The sequence below is a fragment of the Synchiropus splendidus genome, chromosome 17, assembly GCF_027744825.2.
Source record: "Synchiropus splendidus isolate RoL2022-P1 chromosome 17, RoL_Sspl_1.0, whole genome shotgun sequence".
In the NCBI taxonomy this organism is placed as follows: Eukaryota; Metazoa; Chordata; class Actinopteri; order Syngnathiformes; family Callionymidae; genus Synchiropus; species Synchiropus splendidus.
In genome coordinates, this window is record NC_071350.1 from 6,687,165 (window position 1) to 6,701,561 (window position 14,397).

General features: G+C 43.0%; 1 protein-coding gene across 1 annotated transcript in view; it reads right to left on the reverse strand.

Annotated features, from left to right (window-relative positions):
* Positions 1-3,168: 3,168 nt before the first annotated feature.
* The window catches only part of esama (endothelial cell adhesion molecule a), a 57,630-nt gene continuing 46,401 nt past the window's right edge, over positions 3,169-14,397 (reverse strand). The window contains exons 2-7 of the mRNA XM_053846190.1: positions 7,928-8,079; positions 5,740-5,941; positions 5,507-5,662; positions 4,502-4,624; positions 4,299-4,431; positions 3,169-4,222 (exon numbers count right to left, since the gene is read on the reverse strand). Of these exons, the coding sequence (XP_053702165.1) occupies positions 3,685-4,222; positions 4,299-4,431; positions 4,502-4,624; positions 5,507-5,662; positions 5,740-5,941; positions 7,928-8,079 (1,304 nt within the window). The 3' untranslated portion in view covers positions 3,169-3,684. The remainder of the gene's footprint in view (positions 4,223-4,298; positions 4,432-4,501; positions 4,625-5,506; positions 5,663-5,739; positions 5,942-7,927; positions 8,080-14,397) is intronic.

Consider the following 14,397-nt stretch of genomic DNA (forward strand, 5'->3'; position numbering starts at 1 on the left):
ACTGGGTTATTATAATAGGCTTTTTTTTTGTTCAGTTAAGCCTAAAGGTTGCGTTTAGCCATTTGTTTTCGATGGTTAGGTTTAGGGGGAGAGGCTGGGGAAAGGGTTATATTACTAAGATAGGAAGGCTAACGTGTGTGTGTGAGACAGAGAGACAACGTCCCAATGCCTTCATTTTACACACATTATTTGATTGTATGATTTTAATAATTTATAAAAGTGTTAATAGAGAAGTAGCAAAATATAATAGTTCAATGGTGAGTTATATTTTATTACCATTTATAAAGAAAAGTGGACATATTTTGCAGATTTAAGTGAAAATATTAAGGAAAAACAATAAATACTATTAAAACTATTAATACAAAATGAGAGGACTACAACTTAATAGTGAGGACATTAAAATAAATAGAACTGCCCTAAAATGGAAGATACGGAAGAGGATTAGGGCCAGTGAAGAAAAAAAAAAAAAATTGGCAAAATTCTGACTTTTTTTTCTCAGACTTCTGACTTTAAAGTGACAATTCTGAGATTTAAGTCAGAATTCTGAGATTAAAGTCAGAATTCTCACTTTTTTTTCTCAGAATTCTGACTTTAATGTGAGAATTCTGACATTAAAGTCAGAATTCTGAGAAACAAAGTCAGACTTTAAAGTGAGAATTCTGACATTTCTGTCTTGTATTAAAGTCTGAGAAAATTCTGAGAAGAAGAAAAAAGAGAATTCTGAGAAAAAACGGATTTCTCCCTTTAAAGTGAGAATTCTGAGATTGAAGTCAGAATTCTCACTTTAAAGTCAGAATTCTGCATTTTTTTTTTCTTCACTGGCCCCAATCCTCTTCCGTAGGAACAAGATTAGAAAGAAATATTGCCTGATTTTTTTTTTTAAAAGAAGTGCTATAATACTGTCGGACATATGTTGTAGGGAATCAACAAACCTGTCATGCAACGTAATGCCGGGTGTCTGTCGCCCTCTAGTGGATATTCTAGGATTCGTAGTAACGCATGACGCCCCTATGGTTCCTCTTCCTAAGTGTTATTTTCTCACACAATTGCGTCATTCTTTTCACCCCTGGTACGACACACAACGAGCACACACAGCTTCCATTTGTATTTTAATTGAAAATATGATACAAAGCATTATCTTCTTGAACATAAATATGGAGGAGCCACAGCTGACCGTCACAGTGGGCCGGAGCGCGTTTGGCCACTAGTTTGTTCTCTTCCGTCCCACCGACGGTCAGCACTCGTCTGCTCTTTAGAAAAATAAAGACTGGCTTGAAACACACCTCCAACTACGACACAGCTGAGTGAGCATCCTAGCGAGCCACTGTCACATGACTATAGCTGAACAGAAAAGAAAAAAAAAATCCCTTGCACGGAAGCTTCTGGTCACTGTGCGCGGGAACATACAGCAAACACGGCTCCAGTGTGACGACAACAGCCGGAACAAGGACACACACTCAAGTCTGAAGAAACGGTTTACATTCTGACTTGGAACAAAGTGAATATCTGAAATGAAAAACTGTGTTTTAAACAAGTCAAGTGCTGGAAAACACATTTTGTCTTATGACCTCAAGCCCATCAGTTCCTTCAAAACCATCAGAAAGAGTGAGATGCAACATTTGTCGTCTCTTTCGGCTACAACGCACACAAACGTGTGATGAACCACAGCACACATCACCTCACACTGACCCTGACCAAGTGATGCTGCACTTCATCTCTACTGTTGTTGGACTAGTCATGAAAAGGACCTGGATTATTAGGTTTCATCTGTACTACCTTTTTTTCATTTAAGAAAATATATTTGTTTCATGTATTGTTTTTGCCTTTCACCTTATCATTTATTTCCACTTTGTTTCCTTTAAGCGATAAGGATAGAGTTGTTTAAAAGTAAAGCAAACTTAGCTGTGTCTCTGCAGCAAGAGGAGAATAAGGGAAACATCATGTGTCAGAACTTTTGGATTTTTTTGGTTATTCTTGACATTCAAGACGTTTAGAAGTCTGTATTTTTGTAGAATGCTTTGTTTATATTTTAAAAGTATTTTTCTTTTGTTCAAATTGACTTTTTTCTTATTTACATTTTTCATTTTTTAAGTTTTGTTTCTCATGAAATAAAGCATGGATCTGACTTGTGACTGGAAATGATGACATCATTCAATGGAGAAAAGGATTTTCTTGTAAATGTTTTTTAACAGCAATTTAAACATTTCTATAATATATTCTTCATTACACTTAACAAAAAATATTATATTTTTTTACAGATGAGAAAAAAATGTTTTTATGGAGGAATTAAAATAAAAACTTGTGATGCAATGAGTCCAAAACCACAATAAATTTTACCCATTATGTGTGAGATATTCAAAGAAGTATGAAATATTCAATAAGTAAGTATTTTGTCAAGTATTTCTGTACCTAACTACGTAGTTGTCTTTATTATAGTATTCCTTTTTCTTGTCATAACTAGAGACTGAGTTCACACCAGTAAAGTATCTTTGGTTCAACAGACAATCTGAAAGGAGAATAATGGGACCATCTTTCGGGAGTGAGACACACAGGACGCGTGAGGAGGTCAAAACAAGGGAACAACAAACTCTCTCGACGCTGCTCTCGGCTTCATTTTGAACGAGGATGATCTGACATGTGCTTGAAGTTGCTCTTTGGTTTACAAGTTCACTACAGGAGCTTCTACCTGACAGGACTGAGGCGGCGTGGCGTGGCGCGTCGCCACAAACACTAAATATATGTTCAAGTCCCTCCACAGAGGAGCTGCTCACCGGCAGAACATTCTTCTTCAGGCTTCGCTTCCAGAACCAACTTTGTTTGCACTGATAAATGGCAGGAAAAACGTCAGAAATAAGACCCAAGTTTTACTTTTCACTAACATCTACAACCGTGTACAGCCTCATCGTGACAACATTCTTTCACCGCCCTCTGCTTGGCCCCTTCAAGGTCACCTTGAGACCAGAACACACTTGCTCACATTTTCCTAAAATCTACTGAAGTCTTAAAAACTAAATATAGCTATAGAGCACACTTTTTCTGTCGAAACAGTCTTTGCTAAACCAAAACTGTAATGCCGTATTAATCCAGCGGGTGGCGCTAACTCACCTTACCTCTAAGGCATCTCTATTTGTGCTGTAACTGAGAGTAATAATGGATATTTATTCTATATATATATATATATATATATATATATATATATATATATATATATATATATATATATATATATATATATATTTCAACTTTTGTTTGTCTGTAATGTTGGTGGTTTTCTTCTACCTCAAAACTTAGTCATTCAATCCCTCCATTTTCAGAGACATTATGCACATTTTCCTTTGAGAAAAGGAGAAGATACATTATTATATGTGGCAGCAAAATAGAAAAAAAAGGCTTGTGCTGTTTTACACACAATGTTTAGAATTTGAAAACAAAGATGTTGTGCTTTTTTTTTCTATCCTTGACTCTGTCCCGAACATTGAAAACACCATCTGAAAACACTGTTACCATGTACGTCAGCAGGTCCCGCCGCACAAAACCGTGGTGACATTTTAAAGCTAGAAAAGATAAGAAACGTATGAATAAAGTAGAAAAGTGAACGCATGGATGAGAGTCACAGACGTGAAGCGAGAAAACACTCGTGCGCGCCAGCGTCACTCAGTGCTGCTCCTGAGGGCCAGGTCCTCCTCAGACCAGGGACCCGGCCTGGTTCTGTGCAGGCACCATGATGGGCACGCCGCCCATGCGGGCGATGTTGGAGGCAGTGACCGTGGAGGCGGGCAGAGGCGGGGGGGAGGGCGCCACCTGCAGCTGCAGCTGAGGCTGCCCGTAGATCTGCGGGAGGACCTGGGCCTGGGGCAGCTGGGTGTGGCGCTCCGGCCGGGTCAGAGAGTCGCCGTTGCTGCTGGGGTTGGAGGTCAGCACCTGGCCGCGGGGCAGCGTGGGGTTGTTGTTGTAGTTGTAGTGGGCGGGGCTGGAGGCCCCGTGGTGGCGGGAGGGCCGGTAGGCGCCGGCCGTGCTGCCCGTGGCCGTGATGATGGAGGCGGTGTCGGAGGGCGGCCGCTGGGGGTACTGCTGCAGGTGCTGGTGGTTGTTGTGCTGCAGGGAGGGCTCCCGGTGGTGGGGGCTGGAGGCGATGGAGGACAGGGTGCCGTTCTTGGAGATGATGTCGGAGCCCATGCCGCTCTTGGCCCACGAGACCCGCTTGGGTGCCTGAGCGTCCTCTCTGGAGAGAAGAGGCACCACATGCACTTGACACTAGTCTGCAGCCTCTTTCTCAGCGTCTCATCCCCGCGACTCACTTGATCTCATTGGCCATGTCGTCTTCGCCGTCTCGCCGCCTCCTCAGGAAGAAGACCAGGCAGATGAGGAGAAGAAAGACGAAGCCAGCCACGGAGCCCACGGTGGCGCCCACGATCACCCCGACGTTGGTGGCTGCAGACAGGTCACACTACAGTTGGAGAGGCAGTCACCATATTCACGAGAGTTCACGGAGTTCACCTACCGGAGATGATCTCCAGGTTGATCATGCAGCTCTCTGAGCCGGCGGCGTTGCTGGCTGTGCACACGTACTTCCCCGACATGTTGCTGCTGAGGTTGCTCAGCTTCAGAGCTCCTGTCTTATCATCTGGAGCATCACAGGACAGGAAGAACTGGGGTCAAGACCTCGGGCGGACCAAGTGTCCCTCAACCGCAGCCTATACCAGGGTGCCTGTCTACCTTGTATGTAACCAACTCTCACACACCTACTGGTGAGGACCTTTTGCTTTTGAGAGGATTGAAACCTCAAAATAACTGGTTAAGCCTCGGTTGGTCCTGGTTTCGGGCATTATGTCACTGAGCGGTCCCCACAAAGATAGGAATACTGAGAGAGAGTGGTGACCAGAACATACAGACACCATGCCTAAGACCAAGGCTGGACTCCAGAGCAAGAGGAGACCAAGACCGATGAGGGGGTCTAAGACCAAGACCAGGACCAAACTGAATACAGAACCAATGGCTTGTTCAAATGAGAGCATGACAGTTAAATTGAGTTCTTCATTCGAATAAACTTTTATTTTGCAATGACAAACTAATGTGTGTGTGTGTGTGTGTTGATATGACTTCATGCTTCTGTATCTGGTTTGGTCGCAGTGTTGGTCCCATTGGTGGTCTCCACTATAACACTTGTGTGTGTGAAACAGCACTATTTTATAAGCTACGTTCAAACCCCTCAGTGATCACCTGACCCCTAACCGACCCGGGGTCACATCTCCATGCACTTAACCTGCTGCCCTCACATGTCAAACATCTGCCCGTCAGCACTTTTATTTTGGCTCCAGGTGTTTTGGATTTAGAGTCCACCCTAGTTCTTGACCCACTTTGACAGAGCTGAGTCAGGAACCACAGCTCCTCATTTGTATGTTGACCAGTAATTCCATCACTTCCCTGACACCCATAATACCTTCGTCGCCATGGCTACACTAGCTGACGTCAGTACAAGGCCGCCTCAGAAAGAGAGCTCACTCACTCAGCATGGGGGAGAAGAAGACCTCTGACGTTGGACTGGTTCTCCTCCACTTGTACACAGGAACAGGCTTCCCTGAGCTGGATTTGCAGCTTAGCGTCACGTTCCCCTTCAGCACTGGTTTCCCAGAGAGGGAGCACTCGGGTGGAGCAGGGGGAACTAGCAGAGAAGAGCACACAGTCAGCAACGAAAGATTTTGGCTTTCACAGAAGGCCCAAACTAAAGATCCGCTTCACCTTTCACGTCCAGACTGAGCTCCTCTGTGAATCCTGGGTTACCCGGGATGATAACCTGGCAAAGGTAGCGGCCCGAGTCCGACTCCTGGGTGGTGTTGATGTAGAGTGAGATGTCTGTGGAGGGCATGCTGGCACTGAAGCCCACTCGCCCTTTAAACTGGGAGCTGCCCACACTCATGGAGCCTTTGGTGTAAGAGAGGATCTGCACGAGGGAATAAAAAAAAAACTCATGGTTACCAGTCTGGCAGGCTGCTATTCCGATGCCGCTGTTTAGAATAGAATAACTGGCGCTTCAATAGTGATAGATCATCCAGATTCATTTCTGTCAGCCATGACGCTTCAGAAAAACGTGAGCGCCTTGTTGTTTTTCTCGGCTGATGTAAACCCGATTCCATGTCCTTTTTTTTCAGCCTGAGATTCTTTTTTTCTGTCTCTTCTATTTTTTTGTTGTTGTTGTTGTGATCCTCTTTTGGGTCGCCCATCTGCACGGCCTGATAATCTGGCAGATAGATGTGCGGCAAGTCAGCCAGGTCCTCTGATAACGTGTCCAAAAGCGGCACAGGATGAAACCGCGTGGCCCGGTGGGCTTCGGTCTGATACCTTGAGTCAAATGCAGCAGCGAGAATCTGCAGTCTGAATATCATTTTATATTTTGTGCACTTGCGAGCAACGATAAAATAAGGAGTGTAGAGTCATTTCAAATGGAGAGTAAAGCCTTTTTTTGGTCTTGGATTAATTTACCAAGGAAGGGCTTTGTCAGATTAACAGTAGAAGAACAGATAGGCATCCTTCATAACTCTAATCCCAGATATTGCTGTCGCAGCTGCCAGTGAATTCACCTCTCCGTCACTGAGTATGTGCATCCTGGCAGCCTTCATATGGAAGGTTCTTACCTCATCTAAGTAAACCATGTCTTGCAAACAGTCAAATGAGGAACACGAATCGGATGCTCACTCGCTGGTTATTTCAGTGGGCCAATTCTAAGGCAGTGTTTTTCAACCTGTTTCTAGTCGCTGCGCCCTTGGTTCATTGAAAAAATCCAGAGGCACTGGTGCTTAAAGTCCTATAGAAAATCCCTATTCATTTTGTGGGAACTGTAGCTACTAACACTCAGTTGTTATTTTGCCATGATATTTGCAAAAACTAATTTCAGAAAATGTATTTGTTTAAAAAGTGTCAAGAAAGGGGCGGGCAATATGGCAAAATACATCATGATTTATTTATTTATTTACTTTAAATAACTGTTTCAATTTTATCACTTCTCTTTTCCATTATTTTATTGTAGTTTATTTATGTTTCCATATACAGTGGTGCCTCGGTTTTCAAATGTTTCGAGTTTGAACAAACATTTCATTGATTGTTTTTTGCTCCGGATTTCGAACAAAAATCCAGAGCTCGAACGGTCCCGAAACATAACGTGTGCAGACCGATCAGCTGACCCACGACGCGCTTTGTTATTGTGTATAACTCAGCCTCTGTATGCAGACGTGTTTTTTCATATTGAGGTGTAAAACCTTTCCTGTCTCCACACTGGACCGTGGTAGAGTGTCACAGGGGAGGTGCTCGCTCTCCACACCTCCGAGGCTGGAGCGCTCACTCCAGGGTTTGATGTCCTGTTGTGGGCTGGAGCTGGGACAGGGATGAGGCGAGTCTGGGACAGAGTGTGACTTGGTTTATGACTTTGTCACAGCCAAACCGTACAGAAGCGCACATTCAGAGCTGGACATGCACCGGGCACCTCTTCACTTCTGGAGAGACGTCACTCACTCGGCAACCCCTCCCACATGCAGCGGCCACACACATAGAGGAACAGCGCACCTGCAGCAGACACTCAACATTCACTCCTACAAAAGACTATTTTAAGGCTTGGAACGCATTATTTCTTTTTCCATCCATTGTAATGGGAAAAACTGATTTAGATTTCGAACAAATCGCTTCTCGAACGGCCGTCTGGAACGGATTGTGGTCGAGAACCGAGGTACCTATACCACTATATGTCTGAAAATTTTCAGCCAGATCACTATTTTAAACTGGAACTTGCTTTCAATGTTTCAATGTATGACAGAAACTTCAGGTTCACTCAGCTCTGCACGGCCCCAACACACACACACAGAGCAGAAATCTCTTGTTCCGGGTGTGGAGGGAAAATAAAATCAGACAGAGGAGAGGGACGTGTCACCCTGCCTACCAGTTGAGAGTTGTTGGAGACGAAGTTCCAGATGATGGTGTTGGTGCTCAGCTCGCTGCCAGGCGCAGGTGTGTATGAGGCTTTGAGAACCACCAGCCGACCCTTGATCACGTTCATGTTTTTCTCAGGCAACTGGATCTGAGTGAGGACGGCTGCAAGGGAGCAGACAATACAGATGAGGCGAAGTTGACTACATTATTACACAATTCATTCGCATGTTTAATGCAGCTCATAATCCACACAGTCGTCCTGCAGCAGGCTCGCTAATGCAGTGCCCTCTACGACCAGAGAGCGGCAGTAGAGAGCTGAGAACGTAAAGCATTTGAATAGGGGCCTGAAAAGAAGCCAAAATATCATCTATTCTTCATGACTGCTCCACTTCAGGTCAGAGGCCAACTGGGTCATGATGTTCTTCACACTGAACAACAACAACAACACCTACCCACATATAAATACACACACGCGTCTTTGACCTTTTCACCTTTCCCGTCAGCTTTTCAGTCTGTTCCTGCTTAATCCTTTTTCACAACATTTCACTCCCTCACTTTGGCCCGAGACACGTGCAGCAGGAGTACGACTCAGACTCATCAGTGGAAATGATTATTCTGCATTGAAACATTTTGATCTCCGATCATGGAGTCGTAGTCGAGCGACAACTGAAAATCACTTTAATAACTGGCTGAAGAGGGTTCCGTTTTTTTGGACAGAAAATGTTTCCTGTGAGTTCAAGATGGCTTGAGTCAGCATGTTTAGCTATCACTATAAATGGCGAAACAATTACACAAAACACACACACACGCTTTATATTAAGAATGAAACGTCTCAGTGAACATGAACTTGAAGTTAAATTTAGTATCTGGAGGTATTTTTGTCAAATATTTAGTGCGAGTGAAAAGCACCTAACCTCAGCTGCGTGACTCTCACTGTCTTTTCCCCAGCTCCAATGACACATGTATGGTCCATTAAAGGGTATTTTTTTCAAAATCAAAATACTGAATTTGTCAGAATTCCACACTCTAGAAGTCAGTAAGTAAATAAATAAATAACATCAGCTGACAAAACCCTGTGTCCAGACACAAAACACAAGAAAAACACCAGCCGGACTCATGCTTCTGTCCCAAAGCAGCAGCACTGTTTCTTCTGTAGCTTGAGGGTCCAACATCAACACGGAAACAGAAAGTTGCGACACAGAAAACTGTGCTTTGAATCCACTGGTGATCCGATCAAAAACTCATTTTCCCAATTGAAATCTGTGACTTGAATGGCACCATCCAAAGTCAAAATGCCTGTCGCCATCAGCACACATGTATCATAGAAAACCTGAAAGAAAATTTAAGTTGACACTAAGCTGATGATTCTCCTGGTGAGAGAAGAGGCGTCTGCATTACACCTCGGCTTCATGGTTTCTCACCTGCGGAGCACCAAACAAAAATGCATTATTGAAGATAACAAAAGTAAAGATAATAAATAAAATAAATAAAAGTCCAAAGTGTTTCACCTGACTCCTGCTACACACCTTGACCACGGATACAAGTGATGATCTAAGCCTGACACGAGTCTAAATATGTACACACTGAAATACGTTTTAACAAGCATGTAAACAGATCCAAGCACAGAGTAGGTGTCAATCTCTGTCGCCGTGGAGACAGTAGAGGCAGCTGAGCGGCGGAGAAGAGAGGAAGCGTGCTGATAACTTATCTCTAATTAAAGAAATGGAAACGTCACAATGGCAGTGGCCGTGGAAGGAGACAGATCGCAGGGCTTGAAAATGGGAGGGAAAGACAGAAGCAAGAGGTGAAAGCAAGGACAAGAGAAGAAGAGATTCATTGTGTCAATCGCTCTTGAGTCACTAAGAAGCTTTGCAGCGGCAGTGAGAGGCAGAGCGCTTGTGTGCAGAGGTGCAGACTGACCCATGATGGATGCTCGGGTGCTCGGCTCACTGGTCATGTAAAGATGACAGAAAGAGGCTTATACGTAAACGCAATGAGTCAGTGTGCAGCCGCTCTTTAATGATGGCATTAAGCTGGGAGAAGTCTGAGAAGGACGGACGCCGGGAAGATTCCAGGGTGGAAACACCAACACCACTGTCACAAGCCTCTGCAGCCACTTCAGCCTGCGACATCCAGAACCTGTGATTCATTTTGATCTCCAGAAATGAACAGCCGTGCTACAGATATAGGAGCTATTCATAAAACTACACTGTAAAAAAGGTCTTTTCAACAGAGTTAGTAGGAAATTAAAATTCCAACCTTTTAACAGTAAAATACATGTCAGACGAATAATATGTGTCTGAAATATAGCCAAATATGCAATTGTATATGCGCAGAATTATCATTAATATATCGATATCTCATATCCAGAGGCTCTCAAGTTTGAAACATCGCAACATGTCTTCATAGAAATTGGTTCTGATTCTACACTGCGTGTGCGGTCGCTGCAGATGAAACTCCTTCTTTAAAGCCATGGAGTTGGCAAGTCGTATCTGTTCTTCTCAACTGCTCCACTGTTATTGGTTCCACCGTCTTGCCTGTTGCCTCACCATTTTCTTTTATTTTTTAATCTTTATTCTATATACGCCTGACGCCTATATACCTGTAGTGGTTAACAACTAAGCAGATGTGTCATGTCAGCACTTCATTTCCTTTCAAATCCTTTTCTATTAAAGTGGACACTTACCCATAACAGTAAACTGATGTTTTTGTATTTAAATGTTCACCGTTTTTTGCACAGCAAAATAAAAGGGTGGAAATGCTGATTTGGAATTTTAATTTTAGTTATTTGAATTCAGGTAACAAATATATTATGCAGTAAATTCGCTTTAGCTAGTTATATGAATCATGCTATATAATATATATAATATATAATAAATATCGTAATATTGGCAAGAATTAAGAGCGATAGCAATTCACAGAACTGCAGACATGTAACTGGTACAACAATGAAATGTCACTTGAGAAAAAGAAAGAATACGTCGTTGACACAATTCAAATATATTACTGCCAAGTTATCTCAAAATTTTTTTACAGTGTAAACTCTAAATCACAGACCTCCTGAAAACATTACACTGTAAATCTGAGGATAAGAAGTGTATGAAAACAATGCTCCATCTCGTGTAATAAATGTGTTATCAATCGATCTGAAGTTTAAAATGTATTCTTGATAATGCCGTGGAAAATGAGAGAAGACAACAAGATCCGTCGGGTTCAAAAGGCCGCCTGACTCGCTCTGGTATTGTCCGATAGAGGGGAAACCGGGCGATCAATCCAAGCTCCCTCACCGACAATTGACAGTCAAACTTCCAGGAGAGTCTCTGACTGAAATGAATGCAGCGAGCGCCTTGTTGTGAATGGCTGTGCGGCAGGAGACTGAGGCCAGCGGGATCTCATTCATCACACTGCTGACTCTGAAATGGGTGGGCGAGGGTTAATCTCCCACTGTGGCGGCTCTCAAATCCATTCTTCAGGCTACACTATGATTGGCTTTAAATATTCCATGGTGATAGATGGCAGGGGAGATGGGCGCAGTGGGAGGAGTAATGAGGTCAGAATGGAGCCGCTGGTCATTACCAGCGTCTCACTTAGCAAGGTCTTCGTCTGCATGTACAGGTGAGAGGGGCTGGGCAGGACACCGAGGAAGGTAGAGGGGGAGGGGGGAGGCACCAGAAATGGGGGTTCTTAACCTTTTTGATCTCAGGGGCCCACATTTCCCGGAACATTCCAACATTCACAACCATGTTTAATCTACTTACACGTAAACAAACCAAAACCTTGTGAAATGACACGAAACTGTGTGGTAGTCACAAAGATAGTTATTTGTCATAGAAAACCAGCAGCAGAACCAGGTGTAAGTTATATTCTTCAATTTTTTAAAGAAAAAAATACATGATGAAAACTATTGAGAAAATTTAATAAATAAATATAATAAAACCATGTTTAAAAATAAAATAATACATTTTATTTAAACACCAAACATGATATAAGTAAAGTGAAAATGAAAGTATCACCACAAATGTTCAATTAATAATACTGTTAGAGGCGCCATCACTTTCTTTATCGTTGTTTATTTTCAAGAACTTCTCCATAGTTGGTAACTATCCAAGACTTGCAGCTAGAAAGTCAATTCAGAGACACACTACTGTCACCATACCTGGGTCATGTGAGCATCTCGCAGCCCTCACAGCACTAAGCAATAAAACTTGCCACCTATGGTTAGGAATCACTGTTTAAAAGGAAACTTAGGTTGAACACAATGAATAAACTTGTGCTTTTCTCCACCAGATATAGTACATAGTTTGGGGTAGGCACACTCTAGCTAGGTGGATAACATCGATGGTTTTAAATTTCTTTGCAGACTAGTAGTTGAAGGTTATGTCAGCTGTGGTTTCTTCTTTACACTGGAGCCATTAGTGCTGCTTTTAGACATCAACATTCCCTCCAGTATTCTCTGAGAACTTCCCATCATTGACAGAGACTCTTCAGGAGCCTAAACATTTTAGCAGTAACCACAGAAACCATAGATGGTAATGGTGATAGTGCTATTAAAATATACCTGGAAATTCCCAGGTGAGTCATGTTATCAGCCAGAGACCTGGCGCATGCCGAGTCTTACCGTCTATAAGGAGATCAGGGGACAAAACAAAGTGATGACTTTTCTCCTGAGGTTCATCAGTGGGAGGACTCACTGGCCTGAGTTGACCAGCGATGGGGGATGTGTGTTATCCCAGTGCCTCTGCACCGGATAAGTGGGTGCAGATGATAGGATGAGGCCATGGTATTTGTTAAGTAAAGCCTCTAAAGCCTCGCTCATGTAGGGTTAGTGTTACAATCCTGAATCCACCCAATGCTGCAAAACTCATGCTGAGGAGCTTTCACATATGTGCAGAAACACAGCAAGTATTACATGCACGTGCCACTGTGATGTAAACCGAGGTCCTGGCCACTGGCTGCATCGTGTATGGAAAGGGGTCATGGCGCTGGCGACCGTCCGCTTTCGCACCATTTAGAGACCTTCGCCAGTTACAAAGGAATACACGCAAATATGACTCAACCTCCAGCAGTGTGGCATTCCTCCAAGAGAGGAAGTGTGTTTCTGTGTGAAGAAGTCAGAGTCATCTGAGAAGTCACTGAGGGTTGTGCAAGCCATGTATGAGGACAGTGAGGCATGGTGAGGCGTGACAGGAGGCCTGAAGGTGAGAGTTCGAGTATACGAGGGATCAGCTCTCAGCCCATTCTTGTTGACCATTGTTATGGACTAACTGACTGATGAAGTTAGGCCAGAGTCTCCTTGGACTATTATGTTTGATGATGACGCAGTGATCTGTAGTTTAGATCAGGGGTTCTTAACCTTTTTTTCTCCCAGAGTTCATTACTTTTTGGGATCAATAACCATATTTAATAAACTTAAATGTAAAAAAAACCCTTGTGACACGGCAAGAAACCATGTCATCAATGCAAAGATATTTATTTGTCATAGAAAAGTCCATCCAGCAGTAGAATCAGGTGCAAGTCATATTCATCAAATTTACTAGAGAAAAAGAAAGAAAAAAAATACACTTGATTCAAAATGTTAAAAACTGAATAGAATTCTGAATGAAATAAATATAACAGCTTCAACAGTTGCTTTCATGGACAGTTTTTAATGTTGGGGGACGCCATCATTTCTTCATCATTTTTTTCTTTTCAAGATTTGCTGCTGTCAAGTCAATTCAGTGACACTCTGCTGCCACCATATGTGGCTAATGCATTGAAACTGAGCGTCTCATGGACCAGAGGTATAAAACAAAAAAACTTTTAGTGGCCCACTAGGGGGCGCTTGCAGCCCAACCATGGTCCCCGTCCCTGTGGTTAAGAATCCCTGGTTTAGATGATCTGAAGGAGGAGGAGGAGAGTTAGAGATATGAGCTGTAGAGAAAAGAAGAATGACGTACTGGGCAAAGTAAGAAGAGAAAGAGAAAGAGAAGCATGCAGTATGACAGATGTGATGGAGAAGGTCATGAAGAAAATTGGATGTGACCAGTGAGGACGCCCAAAATGGGTTAAGATGGAGGAGGCGGCATTGGTTGGTGGGGAAATATCTGACTGGAAATACCAAGAAACACAGAAGGAAATGCAGGGTGAAATTTAAATCTGAGTAGCCACTTAATGTCATTCAATTTGAGCTCAAGACCCGGATTTTTATTGTCATAAAACTGAGGTGCGCAATTCAAGTCCACCATAACTATATTCAGTAGGAACAAATAAAAGCATGTCCAAAAGCAGAATAGCTAATATGAGAGTTAAGTCCTTCAAAAGTAAATGTACCAACCAAATAGTAAATAATATCAAAATGTACTGTTTGAACATATTTATGTGTGAATAACGGATGAATTCTCACAATGACACAGCAGAGAAATCCAACACAAGCAGGCTATGGTGAAGAAGATGAGGGCAGAGGGTTCGCTGATGGGAGGTTGGACCTCGCAAAGCATGACA